This window comes from Pyrgilauda ruficollis, unplaced genomic scaffold (assembly GCF_017590135.1).
Source record: "Pyrgilauda ruficollis isolate IOZ18807 unplaced genomic scaffold, ASM1759013v1 scaffold206, whole genome shotgun sequence".
NCBI lineage: Eukaryota > Metazoa > Chordata > Aves > Passeriformes > Passeridae > Pyrgilauda > Pyrgilauda ruficollis.
In genome coordinates, this window is record NW_024519874.1 from 146,066 (window position 1) to 163,222 (window position 17,157).

The window sequence follows — 17,157 nt, forward strand, 5'->3', positions numbered from 1 at the left end:
GGTTGAAGATGTTCCTGCTCACAGCAGTGGGCTTGGCCTAGATGGCCTTTTAAGGTCTCCAAGCCAAACCACTCCATGATTCCATTCTGTGATCTCATCCTGAGCTTTACTGCATGGATTTTCCACATTCCTCAGGTGTCCTCTACTGCACTTTTCTGCTGGGTCTCACATGCACAGCTCATTTTGTTTCTTGCCTGCTGTTTGTCTTGTCTTCATTATCTGTCCTTGAAACACCCTTCTAAGGGAGTCCAGTGTCTGCTCCAGTCCAGGGGGAGGTGTTGCTGCCCATGGCAGGGTGGTTGAAGCTGGATAAGGTCCCTCCCAGGCCAAAGCAGTGTGTGATTCCATGATCCAACATGTCCCACTGAAGCCTTACAATGATTCTTAGAGAAATGGGTGTTATTTCACAAATGGAACAAAAGCTACCAGTTTAGTGTTTTTGTGGTGGCACGTCAAACCTCATGTGCCCCTATTAGGGTCTGAATATCAAATGGAAATGGTGTTGTTTTAGTTTGATACAAATAATTGGACTTGCTCCTCAGAAAAACTTGAGTAGGAGCACTGTTTGTTCAGTACAAGACTCAGGCAGGTGGTTTTATGTGTTGTATATTGTTTTCCCTGACTATATGTATTTTCCCAGTGTTTTCATTAAGTGGGAATGGCCTCCTGCAGTAATTCAAATCTGTAGTTATGATGCAGATATTTTATTTACTCTTGTTGCTTATTAAATAATTTTTTATTGCAGCACAATGGCATTACTAAATATGTGCTTAAAATACAGTCTCAGTCCCCTTTGTTTTTTTTTTAGAAAAAGGAAAAGCTTGGAAATATCTTCACATTATTTCTAACAAAATGAAGAAGGTTATCAGTTCAGCATCCATAACTTCCTTCTTTCCATGTTCTCAGCACTCTTTACTTCATCCTCCATAATGGTAGAATAGAACCATAAGATCACTGAGGTTGGAAAAGCCTTCAGATCAGTGAGTTCAGGCACCCCCCAGCACTGCCACCACTGCCCCAGGTCCCCAGGTGCCACATCCCTAGTGCTGTGTTTTGGGTTCAGAGTTGGAATAATGTTGATAATACACCAATGGGTGTTGCTATTTAGGTTTGGCTAAGTTGTGTTTCTCAGAAGTTTGCTGGTTTCAGTTTTTTTCTCTTGATCTGCCAGTGAGGAGTTACTCAAACTGGGAGGGATCATAGCTGGGGCAGGTGAGCCCAACTGGCCAAATGGATATTCCACAGCTCAGAGCACCATGCCCAGTGTGTAAACTGGGGGAGTTACCTGCAGGGGTGTGATCTGGGAAGGGGGGCTGGCACTGGTCAGCAGGTGCTGGGCAGTTTTATTGTGCATCAGCTCTTCGGTTGGTTTCTTTCATTTCTCTTTTCAATATCATTATTTTTATTAGCTACTTATTGTATTTTAATTTGTTTTCCATTATTAAACTGTTCTTCTCTCAGCCTACAAATTTTACATCTGATTCTCCTCCCCACGCCACCAGGGTGGGGGAGAAGAGAAAGGGTTTGAGTGGGTTTGCAGTGCTTAATTTCCACCTGGGTTTAACTGTGTAACCCCTGCCCCTGTACCCCAGCCCCTTCCCTGCCTCCACTGCCCTCCTCTGCCATAACAAAGGTGAGCTGTGGCTTGTTGAGCCTTGTGCCAACTTCAGCAGAAGGATGAGGTCAGGAATCTGGCTTGGTGGGCTGCAGGCGGCTGTTTGGCAGAGCCCAACCAACCACATGCATGTTATACACTTGTTCCAATTATTGCAAGGATTAATGCATCCAGTACTTTAAAATGTGTCCTGTAGCTCTCCAGCATATTAAAATTTACTTGTAAATAGCACTTAAATAGCTTCTAATTCATCAAAATAACTTGGGCTGTGTTTCTAGTAATCATGGCAGTGCTTTTTGAAATTATTAAGTGACCTGTATATGTTAAAGCACATTAGCACTGAGGCTGCTGTACATTTTGGTGTTTAAAGCTGCCATTTTTTACAAGCAATTCTGATGTGGATAAACATTTCACGAGGGTTTAATAATTGGGCCCTAATACACCAGATGGATTTTCTTCTCCCTTCCTGAGAATGCATCACAGTAAAGCACTGATGGAGTTTTCCAGACATCTAAAATGAAAGTGTACTTGTTTGAAAAGCTTTAAGGATACCAGGAGTCGAGGGAATATTCTCTCCACGGTGAAAAGGAGATAAAAGTCCAGAATAAAACCAGACAGTATGTTTAAGTTCAGGTTTTTGTGTCACTGTGGGAATACCCTGTGGTATCCTGAAGGCTAATCAGCTGAGGTTTCATGTGTGTGTTGAAGCCAGCTGAGGAGAGATTATTTATAACCACATTGCTCATTTATTGTACTTAAATAATCTAATGAATAATTAAGAATGATTTAATAAAGCTATTTGCCAAATAGACTTTTGTCCATAAAATTTAAATGTATCTCCTCCCTGCATTGCAATATTCATGCTGTGTAAGCACTAATTTTTATAACTGCGTGAGGCACTGGCAGCTCTGCTTGGCAGAACCTGGCTGAAATGCAGTCTTGTTCAAATTTCCCTGGGATGAAAAACTCTCCAGGGTGTTAGGTGGCTCTTAATGGTTCTTTTTCCTTCCAGTCTGGTTCCACACCTGAGTTTGCTGGTTTCCTTTTTTTTCTGTTGAAAAAATTTAACTGGTCTCAAACTGGATGTGTCACAGGCTATAGGAAAATGGAAATCCAACAGTTGTCAGAAATACAGATTAGTTTGGGTTGGAAGAAAACGTAAAGATCACCTTGTTGCACCCCCTTTCCATGGGCAGGGACACCTCCCACTGTCCCAGGCTGCTCCAGCCCCAGTGTCCAGCCTGGCCTGGGACACTGCCAGGGATGCAGGGGCAGCCACAGCTGCTCTGGGAATTCCAGCCCAGCCCCTGCCCACCCTCCCAGCCAGGAATTCCTTGCCAAGATCCCAGCCCAATCTGCCCTTTGCCAGTGGGAGCCATTCCCTGTGTGCTGTCCCTGCAGGCCTTGTCCCCAGTCCCTCTGCAGCTCTCCTGGAGCCCCTCCAGGCCCTGCCAGGGGCTCTGAGCTCTCCCTGGAGCCATTTGAGATGGGGGAAGCTGCAGAGAGAAGATTGGGTGAAGAGTGGATTTCTGGGATGAAAGATGCTCTTAGCAGGCTGTTATTTTTTGAGAAAAAAAGAGGAGAGGGCAAAGCAAATCCTGCAGTAAATGCTTATTTTGAAAGTAATTTGCAAGCAGGTGGATATTCATGACAGAGATGTGTCTGAAGCTGTTGAGAGAGCAGGGCAGAGCGCAGCTCTACCCAGGACTCTGCCAGCCTCAGCTCTCACTCCAAATCATTTCCCAACACCTCTATCTCTGCATGCAGCTGCTTCTTTCTGCTGCTTCCATATCTTTCCCAGAGAAAGTTGGAGAAAACCCTTCTTCAGAGCTACTGATGCTCACATCAGGTCTTTTAACTTATTTCAGGGTGGTTTAGGCTGAGTAAATGCAACAATAGATCTTGACGTTGCTGTGCTCCTGGGGCTCTTCCAGCAGGTGATGGACTGCAGCAGGCTCTGCCTTTTATTTCTCCCCAAGTGCTTCCAAGGGGTGTTAGTTCAAGGAGGAGAATATATTTACTTAGTGATTTTATAGCTTTTGTGGGTATTTGCTGCCTCCTTGTGACAATACAAAGATGTATAGTGCTGTTCCTTTGAAATACAATGGTACTGTGGTGAGCATTTTAGAAGAAGTTTTTATTAGTCTTTAATTGTTAATCCCTCTCTGTATTTTCTCAAGAAAGTCTTGGCTGTGGTGCCAGAAATGGGCAGGAAAGAGAAACCAATGAAGGACTCTGGAACATGCAGACTTGCACAGTGTTGCATTTTGGAAAGGGCATCTAGTAGTAAAGGTGATTCTCAGTTCTTCACTCTAGCTTTCTTCTCCAAAGGAGTAAATAAAATGTAGGGAGGCATATTTACAGTGCCACCAAAAATGTGGCATCTGGGGACATGGTTTAGTGGTGGCCTTGGCAGTACTCAGTTAATAATGGTTGGACTTTATGATCGTAGAGGTCTTTTCCAACACAGGTTCTGTGATTCTATGAAATCGACCCAAAATAAGAGGTCCAAGAGTTTTCATTGCTTAGGTCACTTTTTTCCTAAAAAGGGGCCATCCTTACAGCAGTTCAGCATGTCTTGATGTGTATCTTCCATTTGCTGTATTTCTGGAGCTGTCTGATAGATACACGAGACTGGAGGGTGTTGTTGTGTAAAGGTGACTGACTTTGTGGCTGAGGGTGGCACAATGCAACTTCATCTGTATGCCTGACCTCCTGAGAAACTCCTCCAGAGAAACTCCTCTGAAATGGGTAATTTAACAGAGGTGCTTGAGATGAATGGTGTTTTTGACATTGCTGGCATTTTCCCCTGCCCTTTGGATTTCCATCTTGTTTTCCCAAATAAAGGTGTACTGAGGAGGTAAACACTGATGAGCCCTGGCAGCAGCTCATGGTGCACATAAACTGCATCTGAAATCATAAAATCATGGAATGGTTTGTGTTGGAAGGGACCTTAAAGCTCATCCAGTCCCGTGGGCAGGGACATCTTCCACTGTCCCAGGTGCTCCCAGCCCCAGTGTCCAGCCTGGCCTGGGACACTGCCAGGGATCCAGGGGCAGCCACAGCTGCTCTGGGCACCTGTGCCAGGGCCATGCAAGTCAAACAAGTGCACATTTTTTAATATTATATGCTGTATGATAGTGAATATGATAGATATTTCTGTGCATATCTAAGCCTGAGAAATGTAATCACATCACTGACTGGCTGCCTTTGGGTGTCTGTGCCCCATGCATGGAATTTTCATATCACATAGTCTGTAGATGGTGATATGGCAACAAGAACTGTCTCCTCACCTTTTGCATTTCTCAGGGAATGGTTCCTGCTGTCTATCCTGGTGTTTAATTATAGGCATTTCCAAGTCATAGTATCACAGAATCATTTAGGTTGGAAAAGCCCTCTGAGATCAGTAAGTTCAAGCACTGCCCCCACTGCCCCAGGTCCCCAAGTGCCACATCCACAGGGCTTTGAAATTCCCCCAGGGATGGGGACTTCACCATGCCCTGGGCAGTTCCAAGGCCTGACCACCCTTCCCATGAAGGAATTTCCCAGTGCCCACCCTGAGGCTCCCCTGAGGCCGTTCCCTCTGCTCCTGTCCCTGTTCCCTGGAGCAGAGCCCGACCCCCGGCTGTCCCCTCCTGGCAGGGTGCAGTGTGAGAACATCCCTACAGTGCTGAGCAAGTTCTCTCTTGGAGAGAAAGCCCTGTGAATGCTGCAGCTGAGCACATAAGTCACCTGTTCTGATTGATCTTCCTTCCGTGGAAGGTTTCCTTTATCCCGTCTTTCAGTACACGCTGGAAGGTGGGGAGGGCTTTGGAGGTGTTTTCTGTAACCCATCAGTGCAGTCCTGGAGAAGGAGGCTTCCACAGGCGCTCAGATTTTAATCTTGGCTTGTGTGCCTTGAAGTTGCTCATTAGGCATTCAGTGTGATAAGATCATATCTGTCAATACAGACTGTTATTATTGTAATAATAATAATAGTAATTATTATTATTGTTACTACTCTTTTTTATTATATCTGCTTCCCTGCATTTTCCCCAGAAATGGATATATCCATTCATACTTTTCCCCTCCTTTTGATGAAGAAAACCAATAGAGATTTGGAGAAATCAAGAAATGCCTGTAGCTCTGCAACAGCCTGCCTGCTCTACATTGTATCTTATTTTTGTAATTTGGAAAGGAAATAATAATCAATTTTCTCTACTTCTTTCAAGGCTTTTCTTTTTGGGGGTTATTCTCTCACTTAAAATATCACCAGAGGTAGGCAATAGTGGCTTTTTAAATCTGATTAAATCTTTCAGCCTTACTGTCATTTAGGGAAGTCAGATAAGAAACTTTGAAACAACAATATAAATAATGAAAATAAGTGTGTCATTCCTCACTGGGTATCAGAAGCACTGAACTGTGCTGGATTATCTTTCTTCAGTGTATCTCTAATATACCAACTTTTCATTTAACTTTCCATTTCCTAGAGTTTTTCAGCTGCCAGTGTGTTAAGAGCAAGAGCAATAAAATATTATTTTCTTTTTTTTTTTCCCTTTCCTTTCCAGTTGTTTCCTGTCATTGCTCCTGGTGGCAGCTGTGGTTTGGAAGATTAAACAAAGTTGCTGGGCATCACGACGGAGAGAGGTAAGAGGGATAAAGTGTTGTTCCTTAAATAACTTTTTAATAGTTGTTCTCTCTAGATGCATTTTTATTCACATATGCATCACATTAACCTTAAATTGAAGGCTAAACTAATTCAGTTAATGCTGCTGTTTAGGCCTTTAGCGTATTTTTGATTACAGTTTCAGTGATAAATTATGTTATTTTAGTATCCTGATGCTGCAGTTTCTGTGAAGCACTAAAAAAATAGGGGTGAATCTTCTGTTTCTAGACAGCATAAGTACCAAACCACATAAATCAGGAGATTTTTTATATCTGTTTCAAAATAGAAAATAGAAACATTAGCTCTTGTGTAATACATTAAAAAAAGAAGTCAAATCCCCATTTTCAAATAAAATCTTATTCAAATATTTTGGGTGGTTGGTTTTTTTCCCCCTGAAATATTAGGAGCATAAGAAAAAGGTGGGGAAGCCACCCAGTAGCTTACTCCTTAAAAATGTGAATTTTAGAGCCAAAGTTTTTTTGCCTTCACCTCCCCATGGTCCAAATGAGCTGCACAACTTTTTGTGTTTGCATCACGTAAATAACTTAGTGTTTTACAGCCCAAAATCTGGTTCCTCCTTGTTTATCCCTGGTTTATTTTTGTTCACTACCTTCTTTTCTTGCTTCTCAGTGGAACCTGATTTCCTGTTGCACCCAAAGCACTCAGGGTGACCAAGGTGAGGTGGCCAATTGCTGTGGCACAAAGAGCATGTCCTCAGTCCTCATTTTTCGGCACAAATGCCCACATACAGCAGTTGTGTTTGTAGGGCAGTCCTGGGTGCCACAAGCAGCTGCCCACACACCCATCTGGTTTTCTTGGTGTGCTAGGGGCATGGAACATGCAGCTATTACAGGCTGGGCTGGGCTGCACTTAAAATTATTTTTAGGAGCTTTGTCATGTGTTAATCTGTTTATTTCTTTGCAAAATGAGAGAAGCCACACATCATTCGAGCGAGTCCACGTGCACTTTCTGTGTATAGTTATCTATGTGTCATCACCTGAGGCCAGATTCCCTAAGGAATGGCGTGTTTCTCCCCTGCTTTGGGATTTTCAGGCGAGATTTGCCCATTCCTCTGGGTTTTCCTCCCAGCTGTCCTGCTGGGATGAAGCTCTAGGCAGCTGCAGACCCACCCGTGTCACCGTTGTATTCAAGAGTGGTTTGTTCCCGTGTAGTTGATCAAAAGGATTTGGGGGATTAATTTTTACGGTGTTGGAATTCTTTGCAAGTCCCTGTTTCCTGCATATCTTCAGAAATCTGTAGCTGGTTGTACTTTGCAGTGCAGTGGTGTGAATAATATGAATTTATTCCATATGAGGAGCTCCTCTCTGGTAATAAAGCAGGATGATGTCTGATAACTCTTCTTCCTCTTTCTGCTTCAGATGTTTCTGCTCTTAGTGGTGAACTCACTGCAGAATATAATCATTGCTTTTCAAACAGATAACCCTTAATCTTGGAAATAATGGAAGTCTTTGTGGTTTTCCATATTCTCTGAAGGTAGATAAATTTTTACCAGGGCAGCTGTTTTTTTCCTGCTTGCTTTCTTGGCAAGAAACTAAGCTGGAGTCAGCATAACATCCCCTGTGGCTCCTGGGGTTAAATGTTATCTAGGAATGTATAAGGAACATAGACGAAGAAGTAAATACTGTGCTTTGGAGTTAAAGTATTTGAGTGGTGGCCTAAGTGAGAAATGTCTCTATAAATTAAGTTACAGTCTGATACATGTTTTAAGGAATTAAAAAAAAACAAAAAAACAGCCCTGGAGTACTGGCAACATATTGGCATGTTTCAGTCTAAATTCAATCTACATGTGTGGCTGTTTGACAGGCAGTTCATCAGGGTGGTGTTTTCCAGGCACATTCCTGTCTTTTACTGTTATTTGTCTTGCTCTCTTTTTATCTAGTGACACTATCTTGTTAATTCATGTATCTCTGCTGTTCCATTCATTTTCTGTTAAAACAGTTTAAAATCTTTGTTGTGCCATCATTACATATATTAATACACTTTCTCCAGGAGCAAAAATCCACCCAAGAATTTGTTATCTAAGATGATTTTATAGCTTGAAGGTGGAGGTGTTTTTTACTGATTCTTGATAAACCCAAGCAAAGGTCTCTTTAGTATTTTAAATAATGATCAATGGCCCTGGATCCCTGGCAGTGCCTCAGGCCAGGCTGGACAGGGCTCGGAGCACCCTGGGATAGTGGAAGGTGTCCCGGCCCATGGCAGGGGTTAGAACTAGATCTTCAAGGTCCCTTCCAACCCAAAGTGTTCTGTGATTCCACAAAATGCTGCAGCCCTGAAGGAAATCTTTGTCTGCTTTGGGCTGTGTTTTTTGCAGTAGTCAAGTTACAATCACCTGTTTCTCATGTCTGTAGTGACTCTGTAGTAACTTCCCATGTGTGTAGTAACTCTGTGCTTGCTCTCTGATTTTGGCCCAGAGGCCAGTAAGATATGATGCAATGTGCAGGTAATTCCCAGCTGTCCATCCCTTCTGCTTCCAGCAGGAACACTGCAAGTGCCTAAATCCTTATGCTGAGTGAAAAGCTGATGGCTGAGGTTTATTCTGAGATACCTGTAGGGCAGGAAGGGAGTGTGCTGACAGGTTTAGTGGTCAAAATTACACAGGCAGGATTGCTTGGGAAATGTGCTGGGAGAGGGCAGACAGCTGTGCTTGGTGTGGCTGGGGAATGGAACACAGCAGCATCATTTAGTTGAAACCAAGTTTGCTTTGCTCCTTACGGAGAAGGCAGCATGCTACAAATCCAAAGTCTCCATCAGGATCTTGTAGAACACACAAGATTCTCCTGACTTTTCTTTTCTGTAGTTCAGCTAAACCTCTGCCCAGCCGCTTGCAGGTGTCTGTGTCAGTGCTTCTCAACCTCCAGGCTGAAGGGTCTGTGCGGTGTGCAGACACAGTGCAGCAAATATGGGCTTGTAGGAAAATGAGTTTGGAACACTGAGCTGAAGTTCAGGCCTTGCAAAGTGTAAAACTTGACCTGCAGTAAAAATGGGAATGATTTGTGTCATATCAGGCATTCAGGAGATGGAATTGTAAACTGTGTGTTTATTCCCTTGCCATTGAGCCCCATGTTTGAGTATCTTCAGACATCTTAAAAAGGGAAAATAGAAATAAAAAGGCAGCTTTTATAGGAGGCTTAGAATGAGGTGAATGACATCAAGATATAGGGATAGGAAACCTCTCTGTCTTGTCTGTAGGAAATGACATGTTAAAGGAATTACAGTGGTAATAGAGAACAATGCACAAAGTATGAGCATGATGTTAGAATTTCAATATGCTCATCTGCTGTCAGGAATTTTCTGTCCCGTTGTTCTGTTTTTGCATCCAAGTCCTCCTCACCCTCAGTTTTCTTTGTTTCCTTCACTGGGAGCAAGGAATAGCTCCCTCCCAGCAAAGGGACTGTGGCTGACCCAGGGTGGGGAGGGTCAGCTGGATCACTCCCTGTGCCTCTTTGGAATGTGGAGGGAGTATCAATAGCAAGCACTTACAGAGAAAACTAAATTTGGCTGCCTAGAGCTCCATTTCACCCTTAATAAAATGATCTGTATTTTGCCTCCTTTCTTGCCAAGGCTATATAAGACTGAATATTTTTACTCTGCAAGTCACCCATTTATTCAGGAGGGGGTTTGTGTATTGATTTGCTGCAGGAATTACCCTTCTCTGTCTCAACCTCCTTGCTGGAATTTTTTTCCCTCCCAAGTGTATTCAGAACTTAGTCATGCTTCAGTTTCCACTGGCATCCTCTGCTGTAGCATCCATGCACACAGAATACCATGTAGTCAAGCAGATTCCTGTGGTTTTTACAGCAAAGATGTTCCAAGGGATCTGTGCTGTGTGTTATTTATTGCCCTCCTTTTCTTCCCCTTCCTGCTCTTATCCCTTAGCATTTCATTCATCTCTTAGATCTGCTCTCTTGGAATGTGATTAAGGGCATTCTTGGTCAAAGAAAAGCTTTCGATTTGGAATATTTTCAACTAACTGTAATTCAGGATCTTCATCGTTTAGAGTCTTCAGTGGTGTTCTGGACCAGGATCTGCTCCAAAGGATTTGGTGTCAAAGTTATGCAGAAATATTAACAGGTCTGACAACAAATTTCTCTAGATTTGGGCAGGCCCAGGTGCTTTGGAGGGTTTACTGGTGCATTCTTCAAGCTCCCAGCAGTCATTTGCCACATAGATCTTCTTGTTCCATAGCACTGACAGCACTATTTGGTGTCTGACAGCAAAAAGAAAATATTAAGCTTGGGTTTGAGGTGGTTTGTAGGGAAAACAAGAATTGGAGGAATGAGAAATCACAGCCAGCAGGTGACTGAGGAGGTCGAGTCATGTGGTAAGCACAATAATTTCTCTCATTACGGTGGGAAACATGAACCTGGATATCTTTTTTTTATGCAGTGAAGGTGGGTTTACTTCCCAGAATAGCTGTTCCCAGGACAATAGACTGAAGTAATGGTGGCTGTGGTGTTTTAAAAGCTGTATGTAAATTTCCATTTCCTGCATTTATGAGTAGTAAAATAAGAACTCAGTGTTACTATTAGGTGTAACCAGTTATTGGAGTACAATGTCCACACTACTTTCAGCAATGTTTTGGGTGTTGCAGATGGTGGAGAACAACACTGCAAGGTTAATTTGTTATCTGGAAGATAAGCAAGAGTTTAAAGCATCATAAATTCCTCATTTTCTCCAAGGAAAAACATATTGAGGTTTGGTGATGAAAATCAGTGGCTGCAGAAAGAAATCATATGGAAATGGAGTTGTAGAGAATTTTTAAAGTTTGATAGAAGGCTTATTAGAATCATAGAAGATTCATGATGGGATGAGGATCTTCTAAAGGTTCAGCCAAAAATTTAAACAGTGTGTCCCTGCCCATGGCAAGGAATTGGAGCTGGATGAACTTTAGGTCCTTTCCAAACCAAACCAGTCTGTAACACCCAATGTTTGCAACTGGGGGTAAAAAAGTCAACAACTGTTCAGTTTTTCTCCTGTTTTAAATGGAGAGAGTGGCAATGCCAATAGTTTATATTTTTAGAAACATGGCTCTCAGAATCAGTGCTTTTGGAAGGACCTTTTCTAGGTCAATCACATGGTGCAATTCAGTGACTCGTGCTAGGCAGGGGGTCAGATCAAATAATCGTAACTTTCCGCTCTCCCTAAATTTAAAATCCATGAATGGGAACCAGCTCATAGTGCCAGGAGGCTTTTTCCGAAATACAAACACTGTGTGCTCTGCAGCGATCCATGTGGCTTTGGTCACCAACTGAAGGAAATTGCAGCAGAAATAAGAGATGCCCTGAAGAGGAAAAGCATCCCAAAATATTAGTGCTGACAAGAGATTCCTGCCCGGGGAGAAATTGGTGGTCTGGTTTTGTTTGATAATGCTCCTGTCACTTGTGTGCCCAGTGCAGCTCCTCTCGGGGGAACTTGCAGATGGCCAGTTCCAGCTGACCAGCTGGATCCCTAACCTCCCTGTGCAGGACACCATCAGATGGGGCTGGCAGCCACAGATGTGGCGTTGGCAGGCCATGGAGCTCTGTGACAGTGTCCTCAGGGGAGTTGGTGCTAGAGAATTCAGTTGGTTTTATATCCTGTAGAAGAACTGGTGGGAGCTTGAGCAAAGATGAAGCTGGAGTATCAAATAAGATGAAGCTCGAGTATCATGCTTGGGATACCAACCCATGGGGTCAAACCTTCTGTTTGGTGGGGGGGTGGAACTGGATGGGCTTCTAGGTCCCTTCCAACCCAAACCACACCATAATTTTATGATTCTATCAAGCCCAGCTCTAGGAGAGTTCAGCCTTATTTTAAAAAAAAGCCCACTACTGGTGTATTGAAGCTGTTCTCGTTTCAGATTCCATGGTCTCTTTCTGATGGTAGGCATCAGCTATACAGGTATCTAATTTAGTTATTTGGAAAAATCAGGGGGAGATTGTGTAATTATTCCAGAAGAGCTCTACTCAATCAAAGCTTCACTGTGCTATTGTGTAATTATCAGGTATTGGTGTATATTTTAGTCTGCATGGACTAGATCCTTCTGGTCTTTTAAAAATGATCTCATTTTTCTTGTTAAAGGTCAGGATTTCTATGCCCTCCTACTGGGCATGATTATGATGAATAGCTTGCTTATCTTAATCAGCCCTGAATTAAATATCTTCTGTAATTTCAGCATGAGGCAACTTCCCAGCAGCTTTGCTTTGTGGTTTGTTATAGTTTTGAAGTGTGGAAATGCCTGTTGAGAAGGATTTGAACATTAATTCTCTCCTCCTCTCTCTTTCAACATAGCCTGCAAAGTCAGTTACAAAACTAATTAGCTAACATTAATATGTGCACTGCTCTAGGGGCTTAAAAACTTAATTTTCAGTGATGATGAAAGCGTCAGAGAAAATTGTTTGTTTGTTGACTTATATGGTAGTTAGTGTAATTGTAGTTAAATACTTTAAATCACTTAGTTCTGAGACATTTGTGGCTCGTCTTCATGGAATATTTATGGCTTGTATGTTTATTTTTTGCTGATGCCAATTTTTATTTTGGAAGGTAACTCCCTTTCCCCCAAGGTCACCAAGTTATGATGACATAAAGCAAATATTCCTACAGCATAATCTATATGTTACTTCCAAGTATTGTACAGGGATTCCATGGAGCCAGGCTGGAGAGCTGGGAATGTTCCCTGGAGAAGGGAAGGCTCCAGGCAGAGCTCAGAGCCCCTGGCAGGGCCTGGAGGGGCTCCAGGAGAGCTGCAGAGGGACTGGGGACAAGGCCTGCAGGGACAGCACACAGGGAATGGCTCCCACTGGCAAAGGGCAGATTGGGCTGGGATCTTGGCAAGGAATTCCTGGCTGGGAGGGTGGGCAGGGGCTGGGCTGGAATTCCCAGAGCAGCTGTGGCTGCCCCTGGATCCCTGGCAGTGCCCAAGGCCAGGCTGGACACTGGGGCTGGAGCAGCTGGGACAGTGGGAGGTGTCCCTGCCATGGCAGGGGGTGAGATTAGATGGTTTTTATGGTCTCTTCCAACCTGAACCAGCCCATGATTCCATGGGGACTTAGCACCTGTTGGAGCTGGCCCTGCAGACGTGCAGAGCCATCAAGCTGCCACCAGGGCTGGAACCTTCTCCGTAGGTCCTTGGGAATGCCGTGAGGGTGGTGTCCCCTTCCCACACTGATTGTCAGCAGCCTGCAAGCTGCAGTTTTGGGAGATGTCATTACAGGCGGGTTCTGGGACATGTTTTCCCAGCTGAGTTAATCATGCCTGAAAATAGGGTGTTGATAGTTTATGTGCATACGGGAATGGTTATTTGTGCATAAATGGGACATGCAGCCTGCTGAATTCAAATGGAGCCCTTGAAGCAAAAGGATTTGCAGGAATAAGCTCAAAATACCAGTCTGAACAACCTCAACTAACTCAGCCTTTACTCATAGGTGTTCTCTCCCTCTAATCAGTTCCATCTTCCTTATCTTTTGCTCTTGCTGTGACACCAGAGCTGGGACTTTGTGCGATACTGGCAAGGTGTAGCTCAGAACACACAGCTGATTTTGGGGTCTCCTGGGTTTTAAAATTGGCTGTGGACAGCATGGAGAACACAGTGCATGATTTTGCTTGTTCATGACAGAGTGTAGCTTGATGTTTTCCATGGTGGTACAGAACTCCAGGATCAGAGGCCCAGTTCAGCAGGGCCTTGGTCATAACTGTAGCTTTGAGGCACTATCTAAAATTTACTGCAGCCTTGAAGCTTGCCATTATGAATTTTCAAGGATGACTTCTAGTAGTATTTGTCTCATCAGGATGAGAGGAAATGGCCTCAAGCTGTACCAAGGAGAGGTTTAGGGTGGATATAAGGAAATGGTTTTCACAGAAAGGGCTTTCCAGTCCTGATCCAGCTGTGCATTCCTGGAGGGGTTTAAAAGCCATGCAGATGTGACACTTGGGGACGTGGGTTAGTGGTGGCCTTGGCAGTGCTGCATTAGTGGTTGGACTCAATGGTCTTAGAGGGTTTTCCAGCCTTAATGATTCTGTGACTGTCAAAGTAAAGGAACGTGAAGCTTGCTCTGTGAATGTCTTTAACAAAAACAAATGTTCTTCTCAAACCAAATATATGTCCAGAATTCTCAGAGTAGCTGTACTTCTAAAAATCAGTGGGTTCTGAGTTTCAGAAATACCTTGAAAAATTAGAGCTACAGATTTCCTGGGGCAAAACCCACTGTTGATCAGACCATTGCTCTTGTCTGGCTCCCCTTGTTGAAGTTCACCTCCTTCGACTGTGGTCTTCTGCAATGGTACCAGACACACCAGCAGACATTCAGGCTGCCTGGCTTGAATACATCCTGTCTGCTGGAATTTCCTCCCCTTCCTGCAGAATCCTGCTTGCTTTTACTGTCCATTAAAATGAAAGCTCTTTGATGCCCACTGCTCACTTAACAGACCCATGGGTTTAGAATCACAGAATGGCTTGGCTTGTAAGGGACCTTAATGCTCATTTTGTTCCCCCACCTGCCCTGGCAGGGACACCTCCCACTGTCCCAGGCTGCTCCAGCCCCAGTGTCCAGCCTGGCCTGGGCACTGCCAGGGATCCAGGGGCAGCCACAGCTGCTCGGGCACCTGTGCCAGTACTTCACTAGTGTCCTCCTTGAGTTCCTACTGTTTTCCTTCCTGGTGTGTTTTCCTTCTTTAAAAAAAAAAAAAAATTGAGACAAATTGCTCATGTAGATACTGGAATTCCTTACGAATTCTAGATCACTGTTTTGATAGGCTTATTTTTAAGGCCTTTCTTCATAAGGAGCAAATAAAATCCAGGATATGTGACTTTCTTCTGGAAAAATCACTGTTATTTCATGGCTGAAAATACCAGAGCCCCATCCCCAAAGCTGCCTGGGGCCCTATGCTCATGAAGCAGTCTCTGCAGGGGCAGTTGCTGAGATGGATGTAAGCAGGATGGTTATACTGAGCCTCGTGGCTGCTTTATGGTGGGAATAAAATGTCCAGGCTTTTCCTGTCAGAAAACACAGCGTAGGTTATATTAGTCAATTAACCTGGTAACCTGAATGGCAGTTTGTCTTCTCTGAGAGAGCCTGCACTACTGCCTGGCAAGGCTTTCCTCACTTCCTTGGGAGGTTTTTCTCCCATCAGTAACACAGTCTTCATTTTAGATTGTCCATTACTCAATGTGTGTGAATTAAAAATATTCCTGGTAGGAATCACTTTATTTGAAGGGTTCCAGGCTGGGTTGGACTGGCCTTGGAGCAGCCTGGTCTAGTGGAGGGTTGTCCTGGTTTAGGGCAAATGTGGGAGAAAACCTCCAAAGGGGTCCTTGTAGAAAGCAAGATAGAACAAGATGGTCTTTAAGGTGTCTTCCAACCCAAACCATTCCATAATTGTGCAGTATGGAAAAAAATCACACTCAATGCAAATGAAAGGTGTGCACATTCTCACAGATTGCAGTTACATAAATATTAAAGGCCAGAGGTGTATTCCAGGACGGGCTTTTTGATGTGATTTCTTTGTAAGGCTGTCAAACACTTTGCCTTTAAAATCCTCTTTGGGCCTAACTGATTTAAAATATTCCCAGGTTGTCCTATTAATCGTGTTATCTGGAAAACCACAGTTTGCTTGAAAGAGTATTGAGGTTCATTATTTGAAATCTCAGAAGGCCCATCATTAGGAATGAGGGAAAGGTAGGTTCTGGAGTATCTAGGTGTTAACAGCTGTTGTAAAGCCATGCTCAGCCTCTTGACTGGGGAAAAGTCACATTTTCTCCCTTAAAGCATCATAAAATCTTTTAATTAAAAATTTTGACAAACCAAACAAATATTGAAGGATTGATATATGTCTGGGTTAAACAGGCATGGTGCAAGCCTTGGGGTAAACCATGACATTAAAGTTATAGAACAATTGCTTCTTAAATTAGTTCTTAATTTTTAGGGGGAACTTTGTAACATGACTTGTGCTACACCAGAAGCTGATGATAGGAAAAGGATGTTCCCTTAGGCATTTGCTGCTTTGGTTGCATCCTGGACTGGTGACTTCATCTGGTTTGGGCATTTTTATGCTCAGGTGAGAGCCCACCTGCAGAGCTGCCCCAGCCCTGGGGCCAACAGCACGAGGACGTGGAGCTGCTGCAGAGAGCCCAGAGGAGGCCCCGGAGCTGCTGCAGGGCTGGAGCCCCTCTGCTCTGGAGCCAGGCTGGAGAGCTGGGAATGTTCCCTGGAGAAGGGAAGGCTCCAGGCAGAGCTCAGAGCCCCTGGCAGGGCCTGCAGGGGCTCCAGGAGAGCTGCAGAGGGACTGGGGACAAGGCCTGCAGGGACAGCACACAGGGAATGGCTCCCACTGCCAGGGGGCAGGGGTGGATGGGATCTTGGGAATTAGGAATTGTTCCCTGGCAGGGTGTGAGGCCCTGGCACAGGGTGCCCAGAGGGGCTGTTTCCTTGCCATCCCTGAAATCGTTCAGGGCCATCCTGGATGGAGCTTGGGGCAGCCTGGGATAGGGGAAGGTGTCTATGTCTGTGGCAGGGGGTAGAACTGGATAATCTTTGAGATCCCTTCCATTCCAAACCATCCAGTGATTCTATATTCTCAGAGCTACTTTTGACTTCAGTAGGAGTCATGTTGCCAAATTGCACATTTTCTTTAGTAAAATAACTTCCTTTGAAGAACTAATAGCTTTTAGTTCGTCAGTCTCTTGGACATCTTCATCAGGACAGCTTGTTCATTGATTTTATAGCCATTAAACAAAGCACTTTGCAATAGCTGAAGGGGACAATTACAGGAACAACAACCCAGCAATCTGTTTCACACTTGCTTTCGTCTGCAATCTGCTGGTGTGCTTTAAATACCCGAACACTCCTCGTGTCCTTTTTCCCAAGTGTGAGTTACACACAAGTTTGCTTACGAACAC

The 17,157-nt window shown here is 44.0% G+C and overlaps 1 protein-coding gene across 1 annotated transcript in view; it reads left to right on the forward strand.

The window, feature by feature from the left end:
• ATRN (attractin) overlaps nt 1-17,157 on the forward strand; it is a 145,660-nt gene that overhangs the window by 105,580 nt on the left and 22,923 nt on the right. The window contains exon 26 of the mRNA XM_041467326.1: nt 6,163-6,241. Coding sequence (XP_041323260.1) covers nt 6,163-6,241 — 79 coding nt within the window. The remainder of the gene's footprint in view (nt 1-6,162; nt 6,242-17,157) is intronic.